Source organism: Rhamphochromis sp. 'chilingali' (assembly GCF_963969265.1).
Source record: "Rhamphochromis sp. 'chilingali' genome assembly, chromosome: 16".
Classification (NCBI taxonomy): domain Eukaryota; kingdom Metazoa; phylum Chordata; class Actinopteri; order Cichliformes; family Cichlidae; genus Rhamphochromis; species Rhamphochromis sp. 'chilingali'.
In genome coordinates, this window is record NC_137943.1 from 2,988,305 (window position 1) to 3,005,938 (window position 17,634).

At 43.5% G+C, this 17,634-nt stretch overlaps 1 protein-coding gene across 3 annotated transcripts in view; it reads left to right on the forward strand.

The window, feature by feature from the left end:
* Positions 1-7,156: 7,156 nt before the first annotated feature.
* Positions 7,157-17,634, forward strand: part of LOC308383864 (protein NLRC3-like) — a 45,180-nt gene continuing 34,702 nt past the window's right edge. Inside the window, exons 1-3 of one of the 3 annotated variants that reach the window (XR_013969235.1) lie at positions 7,157-7,482; positions 9,132-9,261; positions 9,346-9,447. Coding sequence is in view for 1 of the 3 variants with exons in the window: in XM_080862030.1 (XP_080718156.1) it covers positions 9,173-9,261; positions 9,346-9,447 (191 nt within the window). In the remaining 2 variants the exon portion in view is untranslated. Of the gene's footprint in view, positions 7,483-9,131; positions 9,262-9,345; positions 9,448-17,634 lie in introns of those variants that run through there. The other 2 variants (XM_080862030.1, XM_080862031.1) reach the window with 2 other exon arrangements.

The following is a 17,634-nucleotide window of genomic DNA, read 5'->3' on the forward strand; positions in this document are numbered from 1 at the left end:
TCGTCCACCCCTTTTCCCCTTCAAGCTTCACTACAACATCCTGGCCTGGGAGAAGCTCAGGAAGTGGACGAGCTGAATGTCTGCGGTTGTAGAAGAATCTGTAAGAGTCCTTGGCTGCAGCATCTCTTTGGCACACCGTGTCCCTATTGACTGGACTGGGCAGCAATGTCTTTTCGAGTACTGGGACGGTGGTGCGGATTTGACGTCCTGTCATAAGTTGAACTGGGCTTGCATCGGTTGCTGCAATTGGTGTAGAGCGGTAACTCATTAAGGCTAAGCAGAGGTCAGGCTGTTTGAGAATGTACTTGGCCGTTTGGACAGCTCTTTCAGCAGCTCCATTTGACTGGGGGTAATGAGGGCTCGACATAGTGTGGGTGAAGCCATAACTCAGTTTGAAGTCTTGGAACTCTGATGATGTGAACTGCGTCCCATTATCACTGACCAGTTCTAACGGGATGCCCCATCTAACGAACATGTGTTTAAGCTTGTTAATGACCTGTCTGCTGGTTGTTGTAGTGAGGGAAGCAATTTCAATGTCTCTTGAAATATAGTCAACAACGACAAGAAAGTTCTTACCCTCAAGCTCGCAAAGATCAGCTGCAATCTTTTGCCAGGGGCCATTGGGCAGAGGAGTAGTCACGAGAGGTTCCCGTCGCTGTGTAGGCTTGTGCTCTCTGCAAAAGTTGCATGACCTCACCTTATGTGTTATTTGAAGTCCAATGTTGGGCCACCACACTGTTGATCTTGCGCGCTCTCTACATTTAGTTAGTCCTTGGTGGCCTTCGTGTAATTGGTCAAGGACACTGGGTCTGAGTGCTGTGGGAATTACGATGCGATCGTGGTAGAGCACTAGACCATCTGATTCTGAAAGGTGGCTTCTGGCTGCATAAAAGCCTTGCAGTGGTGAGCTCTTTGCCATTCTCCGAGGCCACCCTTGTCTGATGAAGATGATTGCTTTTTGAAGCTCTGGGTCCCTCTGTGTAGCTCTACGAATTTCCTCCAACTTATGTGACTTGATAGGTTTGCTTGTCACTACGTTGCTCACATATGCCTTGACCTGGCTGTCTGTCTCGGACGGGTAGCATCCGTGCAGTGGATGTCTGGAGAGTGCGTCCGCCACCACTAACTGTTTACCGGGAACATGCTCAGCAGTGACATTGAATCGCATCAGTCGCATCCGCAATCTCTGACATCTCAGTGGCGTTTTATCAAGGTCGTATGAGTTGATCAAAGGCACCAAGGGCTTATGGTCAGTTTGTAGACGTACATGACCCATGCCTTGGATGTAGCGGGTAAAACGTTCGCAGGCCCAGACAGATGCTAAACACTCTTTTTCGATCTGTGAATATCTTTTCTCTGCGTCTGTGAGCGTGCGAGAACAAAAGGCAACAGGCCGTAACTCCCCGTCATTGTCCTGTAACAGTGCAGCACCCAGGCCATAGCTGCTGGCGTCCACACTGACAACTGTTGGTCGGCCTGCATCATAATAACAAAGTGCTGGTGCAGCCACGAGCATTGCTTTTGCTTTGTTGAATGCTTGCTCCTGAGGCTCGCCCCACACCCATACAGTCTCTTTTTTGAGTAGATCGGAGAGGGGGTGCAGCACCGTGGACAGGCCTGGCAGGAATTTTCCAACATAGTTTATTAATCCGAGTACCTGCCTGAGTTGTTCTACATTGGTGGGGCTGGGCATCCTGGCAATAGCCTCCACCTTGCCATCATCAGGTTTCACACCATCCGCACTGATGATGTGACCGAAGAACTGTAGTTCATTCTTTCCAAAGTGGCACTTGGACCTGTTGAGCTTAAGTCCTGATGCTTTGATTGTCTGTAATACTGCACCTAAGCGTTGGTCATGCTCCACTTTGTTAGCCCCGAAAACCAATATGTCGTCCATCACAACGACAGTCCCCTCTAGGCCCTTGAGCAAGGTGCTCATGAGCCACTGGAAGATCTCGGGTGCTGAAGTTATGCCAAATGGCAGGCGTCTGAAGCAAAACCTGCCCATGGGAGTTATGAACGTGGTTAGTTTTTGGCAGCTGGGATCCAGTGGTATTTGCCAGAACCCACTGGAGGCATCCAAAGTGGACAAAACTTTAGCCCCTGCTAACTTAGGAGTTATGTCATCCAATGTGGGCAAGATGTACCGTTCACGCTTTACTCCCTTATTCAGACGTTTTAAGTCCACACACACCCTGACCTCATCCTTGTTGCACTTTGGAGCAGGCACCATTGGTGCACACCAGTCTGTTGGCTCGGTGACTTCCTCAATGATGCCAAGTTTGAGCATGCGCTTTATTTCCTTTTCCACTTTTGGGAGGAGAGGAAAAGGCACCCGGCGTGGGGTGGTTACACTGTACGGCACTGCATCTTCGGTCAGCTCGATTTTTACAGGTTCACAGTTCAGCAGGCCAATTTCTCCGAACACATCCTCTGTTAAGTCACTACTGATTTTGTTAACTCTAGCAACTAGTCCCATGCGCGTTGCCACTGTCTTCCCCAGTAGGTTACTTGCATATTGCCCTTTTATAACTGTAATCCAGTACTGGTACTTTTGGCATGGAATTTACCCATGCACTTGACTTTTCCACCAGGGCTGTACACAGTTGGCTTACACTGGATAAGTTTGGGTCTCTGCTGTAGCTTATTAAGGGTCGTTTCTGTCATAACAGTGGTGTCTGCGCCTGTATCAATTTTGAAATCAACTAGACTGCCATTTACCAATAGCTCAATGTCCCAGTCGGCATCTGAGCCTGACTCCTCAATGACTGTTGTTTTTGGCTGAGTTACTGCTCCCAGGAAAAGCTCCCCTATGAAGAATGAATCCTCATCTGAGTCCTCTACAGCCTCAGCCCTGACCTCTTTTAGCATTTTGGTTTTGCATACAACTTCAAAGTGTCCCAACTTATTGCACTTTCTGCATCTTTTATTGCGGGCTGGGCAGTTTTCTCTTTTGTCATGCACCCTGTTGCATCTTTGGCATTTTGGTTTACTCTCACCATGTTGTTGCTCACGTACCTGATGAGGTTGGTAGTAACTCCTTCTCATGCTGTTATAATGCCTCTGTTTCACCTCATTCACCGTGCTTTCCACTCGGTCTGCACTTTGCTGTTTGACTTGTTCACTCTGGCGTGCTAGTTGAATGGCTCTATCCAGAGTTAAGTCCGCCTCAAGCTGGAGTTTTTGTGAAACATCTTTGTCAATTAATCCAATGACGATACGATCCCGGATCTGCTCGTCTTTACTGCCGCCGAACTCGCAGTGCTGCGCGAGCTCGTACAGGCTCCGCACGAAAGCCTCGACCGTCTCCCCCGCCCTCTGGCTCCGTTTGTGAAAACAGGCACGGTCGTGGATAACAAAGTGCTCATCAAACTTTTGTATAACCAGATCATACTCAAACTGCGGACTTGGCCTGGCCTCCGTAGCAGCAGGAAACACAAACAAGCCATATATTGGTTCGGCATCTCTCCCCATGGAGTAAAGAAGCGAGTTCACCTGCACTTCGCCGCTCTCCATCCCTAGCTTGGACGCCACTCGAAAACGGGAGAATCTCTGCCGCCATATCGGCCACTCTGCCGGCTGTGTAAAGTCGAACGGCTCCGGAGGTCCAAATTTAGCCATTTCTTCATGTAACTCGGCGTGAAGTCCTCAATTCTAACACCATGTCATGTTTGGAGGCAATAAGACGCAGGGTTCTCAAGCAAGAACCGCTTTTTATTGAATTGTAGCAGCAGTGTACGTGGCTACATCAATTTCTGGAAAACACATATACACACCGGTCTTCTAGTGACCTCTAGTGGCTGCCCTCATGGTAGCCTTACTAGGACAACATAAACAGATTTCACAACATCTCCCCTTTAACAAAAGTACTTTAAACATAAAACAGTGTTGTCAGAACGCAGGACATCACGGGGGTAGACTACCGTCAGTCCTGATAAGGGATTATTCTGCCCTTAGAACATAGAAAGGAGATAGTCCTCAGTCTCTGAATCTGAGAGGTACTTTAATCTCCCGCCCCCTGGAAGCCACTCTCACAGGTGTGGTAGGGTGGAGAGGGGACCCCGGGGAGGATACCGCCACCTGCTGACTGAGCGAATGAACCCTATTGTAAACTGAAGTAGCGTCATTACAAACTTGTGTTAAATTTGATTTAGTGATAGTCGAGTGTGTTTATGCTTGTCTGTGTGGAGAGGATTGTTGGAATAGTGATGATGATGTCCGCTATCGCTGTCAGTTGCCAGTAAACACTTCATCTGGCTGCTGAATCTTCATGTGACATATTACAAAGTCTGTATTATTAACTCTGTTATTAGGCACCATTCTTCTTATTTTACGGCGCTGTTGTTCAATCGGGGGACGCTCTCTGTTGAGGAGAAAAGCAAAAATTTGTTGCAGATACGGATTATCCATTGTTTAAATGTCCCGGTAGTCCGGGGATGGGCGTCCAGGTACACACCGGCTCACTCCTTGGCGGCCGCTTATCGGGGCCTGGAGCCTGGGGCTCACTCGGGTCACTTCGGAGGTGGGGTGCCCCCGGCCTCTCGGCCTGGGGCTCGGTCACTAAGGCACGGCTGGCTGCCGGCGGAGCTCACGGGCGCGTCACTGCAACTCCCCCTGGCTTCTGCTCCGCGGCTGCTGAGTGAGCCCTCATCTGGGACTCTCCTCAGCTCTTTCTGGGACAGTGGCGCGGCTGCCCCTCTGTTGGTCTTCCTTGGTCTCTTGTGTTCTGGGGGCCTCTGGATGTCTGGAGTTTTGATCTCCTCCATACCTGCTTCATGCCCTGGAGGACGGGGCTGTGGCCCCCCCACACCCTCTAGCAGATCATTACATGAAGGAACCTTTAAAAAAAAAAAAAAAAAACAAGCGCGTCCATGCTCATAGGTGTACACACGGGTGATCACACCCACAAACTACACCCTTTTTGGCTCCTACCTCAAAGCACACTGTGTTCTGTTGATCTTATGTGCTGCACAATAATGTTTAATATTTAGTATTTACTGTCATATTCCCATATATCATTGTGATGTTGTTTATTCTATTACTCTTGTTCTCTTCTGCTTGTTTTCTTTTTTCTTTCTCAGCAGGTGATCCAGGTGATTGATATATGCATTTTTTTTCTCTGCCCGTTCTGTTGGTTTTTGTTTTTTGCCCTTCTCCCCCGTCCCTCTTCTCAGCTGTTTCTCTTTCCCTCTTTCTTTCTCCCCTTCTTTCCCCCAGTCAAGTCTGTCCCGTATTCAGTAAGTGAAAATAAAATAAACAATAAAAGGTGAATCAAATGGACCATTACGGCAAGGCTGGGATGGTCAATTTGGTAAAGTAAATCCGTTGGGCATCTTTCTTTGCCTTTAGACAACAATTCTGATGCAAAAGAGCCAAACGGGACAGGCAAAAAAAAAAAAAAAAAATGTCCCTGTAGTCGAAAAGGAGGCAGAGCTGTTGAGAAATGCTAGGAGCTAACTGGGCGCTAACCGTGTCATTCAAATATATTGAATGTCGCAATGTTGGCAAAGAGAGGAAGTGACGTAAGATTTGCGCATGCGGGGTACCAATCGGGTTTCCGGTACGGATCGGGTAGCGACAGGCCGCATTTCGAGCAGCCATTGAATTGGGACAGTCTTCGGCGCGTCGCTGTGACGTAATCGGCCTTAAAATGCGGCCTTTAAGGCTGCAGACCCGGAATTGGGATACAGCCATGGACTGGAAACTAGTGATGTGCGATACCACTGATTTCCTTTCCGATCCGATACCAAGTAATATTCAGGGTGGTATCGACGATACTGATCCGATACCGATACTTTGTACAAAAACTTATTTTATTTATTGTATCTCAAATTATAGCATCATAATGATTACAGAACATCAGATTACTTGTTCTTATCACTTAATAATGCAGAGTTCATCATATAGAAATAAAAAAACTGAAGTTGTGCGCATTTTGAACACGTTGCCTGCCTGCAGCACTAAAGGACTCCATGAGAGACGTCTGTCTCGCCCTAGCAGCACCTGTCCCTGTCCTCCTCTTCAGTTCGCCTCAACATACGCTCGTCATATTCTGTGATATGATTTACTCTGAGGTGTTTGACAAGGTTAGTGATGTTGCCACAACCATACATACCAACCCTCCCGATTTTTCCGGGAGAATCCCGAATTTCAGTGCCCCCCCGAAAATCCCCCGGAGCCACCATTCTCCCGAATTTCTCCTGATTTTCCACCTGGACAACAAAATTGAAAAACCATGTTGCAGAATTCATAGCGCGGCCCAGCCAGTTCCAGTTTCCAACAATGGCGACAGCGACTTAGTTTTAATATTACTCTTATTTCTCTTTCTGGGTCGCAAAAAAACTTTTAACATATTTTCAGGTGAGAATGTAGCTGTGTAAACTTCAAATATCTGAGCCGACACATCGTCTTCAAACCCCTGCGGTCTTTCACTACTCGGGTTAAACATGATATATAAGTCACTTTGATAACTTAAAAATGTTATTGTTTGGCTTTTTCAGTGTTTTATTTGTTCGTGAGTAAATCGGTTTGGCTGAGATTAAAGTTATTTGATTAGATTAAATTAAATTTAACTTTATTAATCCCTCGGGAGGGTTCCTCCGGGGTTTTCACACAGCTGAATAAACGTCAAACAGAAAACTAATTAAACAAAGTGTGAGATGGTCGAGAGTTTATGTCAGCGCCCTGTTATATTTTAGATAGCAAGGAGCAGATGGCAGAGTTTCACTCCACTCCACTCACCGCTCGTGACGTACTACCCGGCTTTCTTTAGACCGTGAAGCCCGGGTCCTCAGGTGGAAGCAGCCTCTGAATTTGGACACCCCTGCTGTTTCCGGGCTGGCCAATAATAACGGTGACATTTAACGTATTTTACCCGATAAATAAACCCTATAAAATGTATTTTTAATGTCTCCCTAATTCTGAGGTCTCAAGGTTGGCAAGTATGGCCACAACACCTCACGTTTTTGCCACATGTATTGCAAACCACGTCTCAGCTGTTTGTGGAGGTAAAATACGTCTGCACATGACTCCAATTACGCTCAGCCATTGTTGTGAGTGCTCCCCAAGGGGCTGCGAGACATTTATACAGCGTATTTCGCACATGACTATGAAAGGCGGAAGAGGAAGTAGTTCCTTTGAATGTAGACAATCAGTGTTATAGTTTCTTTCCACTGTGTTCCTGTTAATGATAAACTACAAATTTACCCTAAATTACTAAAATATCGATATTTTAATGTGAATCAATTCTAGAACATAAATGATTGGTATCGGAGGAATCGATATTTCAGGATCGATCCGCACATCACTACTGGAAACAGAGCCTGGGAGCTGGGAGTTTTCGAAGTGTCCCTGAACACAGCACACAGTTTTTCGATCCTCCTGAGTGTCCTCACACGCCTCTCTTCCTTCTCAAAGTTTAGTTTCACTTTCCTGAACTTCGTGGAGTGGAGCTTGTTGTTGGTGTTTCTGTGTGAAGAAACTGTAAGTTTGCTTTGCTTTTAACAGTTTGTCTTTAGGAACTTTACTGTTTGTTCAGCTCATGTTTGATTTCTTCACACAACAAACTGTGTTTTTATTTCCGGTCTCGCCCTTAAAGTCAGTGTGTAATGGTTTTTTTTTTTTGGGTTTTTCTTTTTTTGGGGGGGGTTTCAGCGAGCCCGAGTGTGTCCGCCATTTTCTGTTACTGTGCGATAGGAGTCCAGGAGTTAGACCAAAATACGCTGAATGTTGCCTGAGCTCAACCTGAGAGACTCTGAGCTCCAGGTGTTACATTAACAGAAAAAAAAAAACTTACGTTCCCCTAACGGGTCTAAGTGGTGAGGGGGAAGTAACAAAAAAAGTGTCCGGGTCAGAAAAAGGAGACAAGGAGGCAAAAGGGATAATTAAAGAGTTTTATTAAAGTAGCTCAACTAAAAGAGACAGATAAGCCGCTATCACTATTTAAAGAAACAAACAAAACTCAAGCATTGGTCAATAAAGTAAGAAGTAAGTCAAAAAAGAGCAGCTCACTAGCTGCAGCTACACAAACACACATCTCAGTGGCTACAAACACACTAGCTGTAAGCATTCACATGACACTCTGGCCCAGAGCTTACCTTTCCCTGGGCTTAAATCCCTTTAATTACTGATGTGAGTCAGCTGTGTAAAAGAGAATGGTGGCACCTATATACAGTGGGGCAAAAAAGTATTTAGTCAGCCACCGATTGTGCAAGTTCCCCCACTTAAAATGATGACAGAGGTCAGTAATTTGCACCAGAGGTACACTTCAACTGTGAGAGACAGAATGTGGAAAAAAAAAATCCATGAATTCACAGTTTGACCATAAGCAGTTATACTGACAATAGCTGTTGGAGGTCGGGGGTCTTTATTATTACAGTGCAGGTAGATTTACAGATGTAGTTAAGAACTGAATTAAACATGTTGACTTCAGTCTGCTTAAAAATCTTTTGTTTCAAATATTGGATAAACTGGAAGTAATTATGATAACAGCACAGATGTTGTTGGATTTAATATTCAAACTGACTTGATTAGACGAAACAAAATTATTATATTAAATTACTGAAAACATTAACAGATAATTAGATATTAATTAGATATTAGTTATCAGGTATGTCAACAGGCAAAGTGAGATTGTTTAGACAGAAGAAACGTATTACAAATAAATAAAACATTGACGAATGTAGTATTTATTTTCCAAATATGATTTAGTAACATTTAATATAAAAATAAACTAAAAAAACTGTAACTCCCAAACTACTCCTTTAAGTTTAAAATAAAATGAAATAAAATTAAAACAAACTCCTTTTGTTCTGAAAATCTGCCTTCTCCTCCTCCTTCCTGTGATTTTCTGTCTACATTACACAGAGGCAAACTGTCACTTCTTATTTTTCTTTTTAACAGTGAATGTGTGTGTGTGTCAGTGAATGCATCGTGTGTGCTTCACGGCTCCATCTAGTGGACTGATAGTAGAGCAGCTGATGGCAGCTTCCTCTGCCTCATACTGCTGTTTGACTGCATTCAGCTGACACTGAGATGAAGCAGGAAAGAAGCAGCTGATATTTGGACAGCACACATGATGAAAGGAGGATTTCAGCTGATGTGCACATGAATGATTTGTGTTTCCTCTGCAGGTGAAGGTAGAAAGTGTGTGAGCTGATGTGAATTCAGCAGCATGGATGAGTGTGAGGACAGAGAGGAGGGAGTCCCTCCCTCTAAAACCACTCTGTGTGGGGAACATGAGAGCCAGACCAAAGCTCAGAGGTGAGATGACCATCTCTAACTGTCCATGACTCTTCTCCATGTCACAGCTCAGCACTCACATCACTGCTCCATCATTATTCACAGGAACCCACCTGGACCTCCACTCAGCTCTGTGTCCTTAAAGAGTGATGGGTCTAAACGTCATGGCATTGATTTTAAAGTCCAGCCTGTGTCTGCTGCAGAGAGGTGAGCTGTTACTAACATGAACTCTTTGATTTAACTGCTTGATGTTGTTGGATATAAACTGCAGTGCAAACATATCATTCCCTCAGTCCCACTTAAACTGTCTTTTAAAATAAGCCTTTCGTTTCTAAATTACTGAAAATCCACTTCAGCAAACAGGAAGTGAAACACGAAAAAACTTTTTATTCTAACATGAACTAAAGCAGAAAGTAACCCGCTGAAAGATGTCTGATTTAATTTTGCTGCAAAGTGGTGAATACTTGATCAATGAAATGCTGCGGAGGGGCTTTATTTGGTGAGAAAACACATCTCAAGTATTAACACTGCATAAAATTCTTAAAAATATATCATATTAGAATAAAAACATAGTTTTGCTTTGCTTGGAAACATCGGTCAAAGAAAATGGCTGACTTTAAATCAGGCGTGTGTCGTCCTGCAGAGGTAATGTGTGGGTAGGGTTGCCAACCGTCCCTTGAAAAACGGAATCGTTCCGTATTTAGAAACAAAAGTATTGAGCTGAAAAGGGTATGCACTTTGTCAAATGGTTAAAAAAATAATTACACACACAAAAACAAGAGCTAAGAAATTCCCCACACTGGGAAGGGTGAAGACAATCGGGTCACCCAGCCCTGGCGAATTAGGCGTCCCTTTTTTTTTTTTTTCAGGGAGTTGGCAACCCTATGTGTGGGTAAATGTTGTTGTGACTCAGTGCTTGTGAATAAATCCTCCATCATGTTTAATGTCAGCTCAGCTCTGTTTCACACACATGTTCATATGTGAAGCAGTGTGTTGGAGTGAAGTGCTTTGCTTCAAACACAGTGTAGGGAGGAACTTCCACTCCGGTCTTTCAGGTATTAGGGGATGGGGGAGGACAAATAGTTTAGTGAGCAGCTTGGTTCCAACTGGTGTGTGGATTAATTAATTAAGTAATTAATTAATTAATCCCTCTGGGATTAATTAATAGGGTTAGGGTTAGTGGGATTAATTTATCTATTCAGATTCAGATTCAGACTACTTTATTTATCCCCAAGGGGCAATTAAGAAACTGACCTTGTCAACCGTACATACAATACACAAACATCACATTGGGGAGATAGCTCAGGCTAGGTAGCTGGCCGTTCAGCTGCACGAGCAGCAACCCGGAACCGAACAACAATGGAAAATGCACAACATGAGGAAAGACGAGGAGAAATAAGAACTCCCCCCAGACTGAGCTCCAACAGAGAGAGCAGTTTGAGAACAGAAAAAAACACCTCAGCACATGAATCATTATCGAAATCAAATCGAAATCACTTTTATTGTCACAATAAATAATAAATTGTCACATGACATCTCACAACATTAAAGACATAAGCTTCGAAGGCGTTTGGAGGGGGTGAGTGTAGGTCTGTGTCAGTGTACATGCGTATGTGTGCGTGTTCTGTGTTCAACCGAGATAAAGTGTCCCTTCACCCGGTTAAGCAAAAGTCAACAATCTTTGGTCGACGCGGGTGACCTTGAATGAGGAGGGAGAGAGTCATAACAAACAGTCTTATTATCTAAGGGAGAATTGTTATTCCCGTCAGCTTTTGCCTTGAGCATCCAGCTGGCGCCAGGGGGGCCGCATGAGATGAAGATGGTAGTTGTTGTGGTTTGTGCGAACAAACTGCTTCCAATTTTACAGTTGGTCTAATGTCCGTCACTGGTCACCAGGTCTCTCAATTCCCATTGTTCTTCTTCAAGATGTTATCCATATAGCAGAGCCATGAGCTTCTCCAAGATCGTATCCATATTGCATTCAAAAACACAGTCTGAGTACTCACAACCCTGCCCATCGTCAATCATGTCAGCCAGCCTTGTGGGATTTTGAACAGCTGTAGCTGCTTCTTGTACTTCGATAAGCCAGGTCCAAGCCAGCTCCAATCAGCCAGAACTCTGTTATCATGGTTCCGAATTGGTAGATGTCGTTCATTTTCCTCCATCGAAAGTGTCGCCAGACACACAACGCAACCAACCATCGAGTATCCAGCAGCAAACGACTCCACAGGACAGTCGGGCTCTCCCAAGCCCAGGAGGGTGTCAATTCCGTTAAGGGACCAGTTGATCAAATCCATAATTCTTCTTTATGTTTTTAGACAACAAGTCTGGGAGACTCTCTTAGGGTTAGAGAATAAGTGAGACTATACAAAGGACATGAGAAGCCAAGCAGGAAAGATAAGGGAGAAGGAGAAAGTGCGACCGCCTCCGTCAAGAGCCAAGAGAAGAAGATCTATTCATATGTGTGTCTTCCAGGGAAGGCAGGGAAGACCTACCTTATTATCTCCAATTGTATCGTAGAAATATTTCAAGGGACTTCTCATTAATTTTTTACAATGATTTAGTTACAAATACATTTCCCTCCTCTGTGGGTCAGTTAGTTGATTTGTTTCAAATGTAGCTCACTCTGACTCGCTCTCTGCAAATTTTAGTTATTGTAAAGATACGTGTCTGAGTTCCATAAATTTGCTTTTTAAATCGGTTTTACATTGCTGTGGGGGCTAAAGTAGTATGCTATTGTAAGTTATTATTGTATACTAGGGATGCAACGATACCAATTTTTTCAAACCGATACGATACCGATACTTCGATCTGAGTACTTGCCGATACAGAGTACAAAAACCGATACTTCTACCACACACACACAAATGCAATGAATTGGAAGACAGGTTTTATTTATTCTCTGCCGATAATAAATAATATCTTAATAAAAATGACCACAAAAGAATTTCAAGTGAAAAATAAGCACTTCTGTTAAATTATTGCAGAGTCTCCACATTGTAATTTAACAAAATATCACTGAACTATTGGCACTGTCTCGAGCTTTCAGAATAATAAATAAACACTTCTGTTTGGAATAAAATAAATACAAATTAGGTTTGAGAATAAAATAAACTTTTAAATTGTTGCAGAGTGTCCATATTGTAAGCAAACAAACAAAATAACGAAAGTATTTGGCATTGACAAACGAACTCCTCATCTGCGCGTGGATCATCAGTCCACTGTGCCGTTAAACCGAGGACTGACATCGCGCACACACTGCTTGTCTTTACCTCTTCAGAAAGTTTTGGCACCATTATCTCCCTGATGTGTGGGCAGCTGGGAATTTCATATCGCAGCTCGAGTATGCTGAGAAGACGATGCAATCCTATGTTTTCCACGACCGGCATTGGCTGGTCATCCAGAGCGATAAAATGAGTCAGAGCCTCCGTTATTTTAACTGCCCATGTATTTTCTCTTGACATTTTTCATCGCTTTTCCAAAACCTGAGTTAAAGTTGGCTGTTCCGGTCCACACTGCTGACTTTTTGTTTAGCCTAGCTACAGCAGCCTCAAGTTTCTCTTTTTTTATCTGGAGCTGCCAGTCTCACTCGTCTAACCCTGTGGCTGTTTAGCGCGGGATGTCCCCCTACTGGCCAATCTAAAAAACTACAACAAAAATGACAATCCACCCTCTGATTAATGAAATAAGTTAGTATCGGTTCATGGTATCGGTTAACTTTTACGAGTATGAGTACACACACACACACACATACAGTTAAAAATTGCAATTGAAACACTTTCTAATCTGATCTCTGGGTCTATCCATTAGTCTGTTTGTCTGGACTTGAGATTTTTCTTTTTCAGAGGAACCACAGTATTATGTATTGAAGATGTAACATTGTTAATTGACTTCTTTGGGAGTAGCATTCAGGTACCTGCTCTACACTGTGTTGGCAAATAGCGTTAAAGATGATAACAGTGGATGAATTATATCCTTAAACGTGGTTACAGCATTTTCAGAGAGACGGCTATGTAATGACATGTAATCCATTATTGTAAATTAAAATTTTGTAAATAAACGATCAGACAAAGACTATTAAGTGGTAGTTTGGCTCTTATACATTTTGAGAGAAGCCAACAGAACTAACAACAAATAAAAAAGGTTTTTGAGTTTTCTAGTTTGGGTGACCATAGCTAAGTGCCGTGCTTTGAACTGTTTTTAATCTCTGTCTTGGTCTTTGGTTGATTAATAAGCTGGATAAAAAAAGTTCTGCCACTTCTCCTCGGCCTGTGCTTTGAGGATTTTCACAGCTCATGCGTGTCCTGGGTGCTGATTTAGGCTAACCAATTTGATCCTGTTGAAACCCGGTCTCTGTAATTCTGAATAAAATCAATATACGTAGCACTAGAGAAGTAACAAAACACAATACAGTCATAAATACATCATAAAAATCCTGGTATAATTAAAAAACTTTTGAAATGAAAATGTCTTTAGCTGTGTTTTGAAGGTCTCCACAGAGTCCAAACTCCATAGAAATAGAGAAAGTGTATTTCACAGTCTGGATGCAACAGCTTGGAAAGATCTGTCCCCTCATGTTCTGAAGTGTGGTGGACCACTAAAAGGTTTTGATTCAATGACCTCAGGTTATGAGGAGAGGCATGTATAAGAATCAAATAAGCAATATAGGGCGGTGGAGGTGACTGTCCATGTAGTGCTCTAAAGGTTAAAAGTAGAATTTTAAAATGGAAGAGGAGCTATATGAGCTCCCTTGTTTGAGCAAGTCACTAGTCTCGCTGAGTTTTGAGCTAGCTTGAGTTTATAGATGAGCTAGCCTTTTCTTGTTTACACAGGTAAACAGACAGTAGTCGAGTCTTGTAGAGACAAAAGTATGGATTATCATCTCAAGTTCACTTGTTGACACCATTGATCTAAGTTATGAAATGACTTCAAATGAAAAAAGCAGGTTCTTAATATCTGATTCAATACAAGGACTAGATGTTACAATTCCTAAAAATGCATTGCTTCAAATAGAGAAAGTCTTGAGGGATGGTTACTATGAGGACAGGCAGCCCAGAAACTTTACCAGCAGGACACATCGTTGTGTGCCTCAACTTCACAGGGTATTTTGGTCTATTCTGCCATTTTTTAGTTTCTTTTTACATTCCTTGGTTAGGTTAAGGGATTAGAAATCTGATCTAGGTTATAATATTAAAATTTAAGGACAAATCATCAGTAGTGGACCTTGGATTCATTGGATGTTTTGGTCATTATCATTAGACACCCTCATCCAAGGAGGCCCTGCCAGGGTTGATCAGGCCCCAGAGTGTGTCACTGGTTTATGTTAAATTGTTATTTCTCTTCTACTTTCTTCTGTTTAGTTTTCTACAATTTATTTGATCAATTTATTGCAAAACGTGTCCGAGAAGTAATATTTACTTCTATAATATTTAAAGAGCCTCACTTTTTCAATTGGATAGAAAAGGTGATAGCAGGAAGTAAGACAAAAGAGACAAGATAGGAGAGAGGAGAGCCGGAAGGGGGGTGCCTGATCTGGCATCCCACACCTCCCTGCCGGATCGGGCTGTATGCTATATCTCCCCATTGCCTCCCAGAAAAGGGAAAAAGAGCTGTGGGGAGAAGAGCGGAACTTTTTTATTCTTTCGTTAGGTTTCACTACCATGAAGTTAACTGCACAACCCCCAGGGGGCCCTGAGACAGCGGTATCGATCAACCAGGGTTCTGGTTTATCACATTAAAATTTGTAGTGTTAGGTTTTCTACCCCATTGACGCCATGTACTGAGACAGGCCCACCATGGGTTGTTCCATCCTGGGCGTGTGTCTTGTGGTTAGCTAACTGCCTTAGCTGCCCAAGTGATATCAGTCCTCTTAGCCACAGCCAGCGACTGGTCATCTCAGCAGTGTTAGCTAATTCTCTTATAGCGTGCCATTGCGCCTGTCCTGTAAGCAGTTTTGCTGTTATACTGGCAACAAAGCCCCTGCACCCCACTTCCACCAGGTGCACATTGATCTTCCACCCTCTGTCCTCTGCCTCAGCTGTCAAGTTGGCATACCGCAGCTTCTTACGCTCAAATGCTTCCTCAATTGCTTCCTCCCATGGTACCATCAGCTCAATGACTTAAGCAAGTTTTCATGAGTTAGACCAAAGGACAAGGTCTGGTCGCAGAGTAGTTGTTACCATCTCTGTGGGAAAAGTGAGACTCTGATACAAGTCTACTTGCAATACCAATCCCTGTCAACCCTTAGTGAGCCCAGGTCCATGGGTTGAAGGGTTAGTCTTCGGCTTCTCCCCCTCCCAGACAAATGCTGATGGATGCTCCTCTTGGTTCGTGAAAGGTTGAGTGTTGATAGATTTCCTCTTGCACTCAACTTTCTTAATTAGACACCTGAGGACCTGGTCGTCTCTCCATGTGTATCTGCCTTGAGTAAGCCTAGTCCTACAACCAGTGTTGGGACTAACGCGTTATTAAGTAACGCGTTACAGTAACTACGTTATTATTGTGGTAACGAGCACGGTAACTAGTTATTATGCCAAAATCAGGAACGCGTTACTCATTACTGGGATTTAGATAGGGTCGTTACTCGTTACTTCGTGTGGTGGCTATCACGGCGCTTCCACAGATTCAGTAACATTAGCAAGTGGTGGAGGCCAGCAGGTGGAGGAAGGAAAGGGGACGCAGAAGGAAAAGAGACCCGAGGCGGCCGCCGGTCCAAGTGTGAACTGAACTTCAGGTAAGAAGTTATGACCTGCAGTCTATCTGGGTCAGATGTAAACCAAGTTTAGGTGGAGTTTATTTTCGTTATTCTGACTTTTTCCGTACTGCGTACTAGCTAGCATGACAGAGTTTCTATACAGCTGGTTGGGTGCTATGATGTTAACGATGTTAAACTTTATTTTTTTCATAAATTATTAGAGTTGCGAACCATCCCGTCTGGTATTCAGAGAAAATATTACGCGTTTCTTATTGAGGTGAAAAGGAACAGTTTGTCTCGTAATTCAGCTACAATGAAAAAGACACAAAGCTGGAGTTATTCTGTGTCTTTGCTGCACAGCTGCCTCTTCTTCTTTCATCCCCCCCCCCTCTCCTGTTTCTACTTCAATCATGAAAACTGATCAATGATCAGCTGATCGTTTTTTCTCTCTTGTTTGTTTATCACCCACTTTGCGCCAGAACGAGGAAACCAGCCGATGTCGCGCTAAACAACAGCAGCACGTTTAAGCTTGATCAGCTGTTGTTAGAATTTATTTAATATTAATTTCTACTATCAGCTGATGTTTGCTGGAGCCACAGCTGCAAAAAAGCTGCTGGTCATGATGTCGGTTTGGTTATCTGGTGAGAGGGAAACATGAAGATGAAACCAGGAGATGTCCTTACTGAATCATCAGAGCTGAACAGGTGATGGAGAAACAGGTTTACCTTTTAGATGACACGAATGAGTTGAAGGGAAGTTATGAACTGTTTCTGAGAGACAAATAACACCAGGATCCTTTTCTAAGTAGCTGACAGCTGGTAACTGTGCAGGGGCGGGTCTAGCAAAGTTTTGCCAGGGGGGCAGGTAGGGCATTAACAGGGAGAGGGGGGCACAAAGAAATACTTTCTTATTCTCATTTAAAATGTCTAGTTTTTAAAAGATAACTATCTGAATCTTACAACAAACGATTGATAGATTGATGCATATATACCATCAGAACAGTGTACATCACTGTCACAACAGCGTTTGTTTTCATTCAAAGGCTTTATGATTTTTCCTATAATGGTGGGCCGGTCTCTAGTCAAAATGCCCGGGCCAATTTTCTGTCCCAGTCCAGCCCTGTATGCAGCTCATCTGCAGTCTGGTGTTACCTACATCTTCCTATTCAGAAGGCAGAATTTCCAAGTTCTGAGTACAATCAAAGCACCACAACTGCAGTTTTTGTGTTGGATGTAAAAGGCGCACATGACACTGTGACGTAGGCTAGAATCATGGCAGCAGTCAATGACGGTCCAGGCGTGGGATTTCTCTCGTGGAAATGTGCACATTATCTTTTCCTTTCTATTGGTCTGCCTGAAGGGCAGTGCACTTGTGGCAAGTAAGCAAGCTAAAAGACTGGCAATCTTGCTGGGTATCCAGTTATGGAAGCAACACATTAACAAGAGAATTCTGAGTAAAACCAAAGTTACTTTCCCTAGTAACTAATTGCTCTGAAAGTAACGAGTAACTTGAAGTAACTGAGTTACTTTTGATAGAAGTAACTAGTAATGTAACTAAGTTACTATTTTAAAGTAACTTACCCAACACTGCCTACAACCAACCAAGATCTGTTTGAATGTTGCTGGGACTGTACACAGGGGGCAAGATGGGTCCTTTCCAAACCACAGCTGCAGATTTATTGGGGAAGGCAGCACGTCATA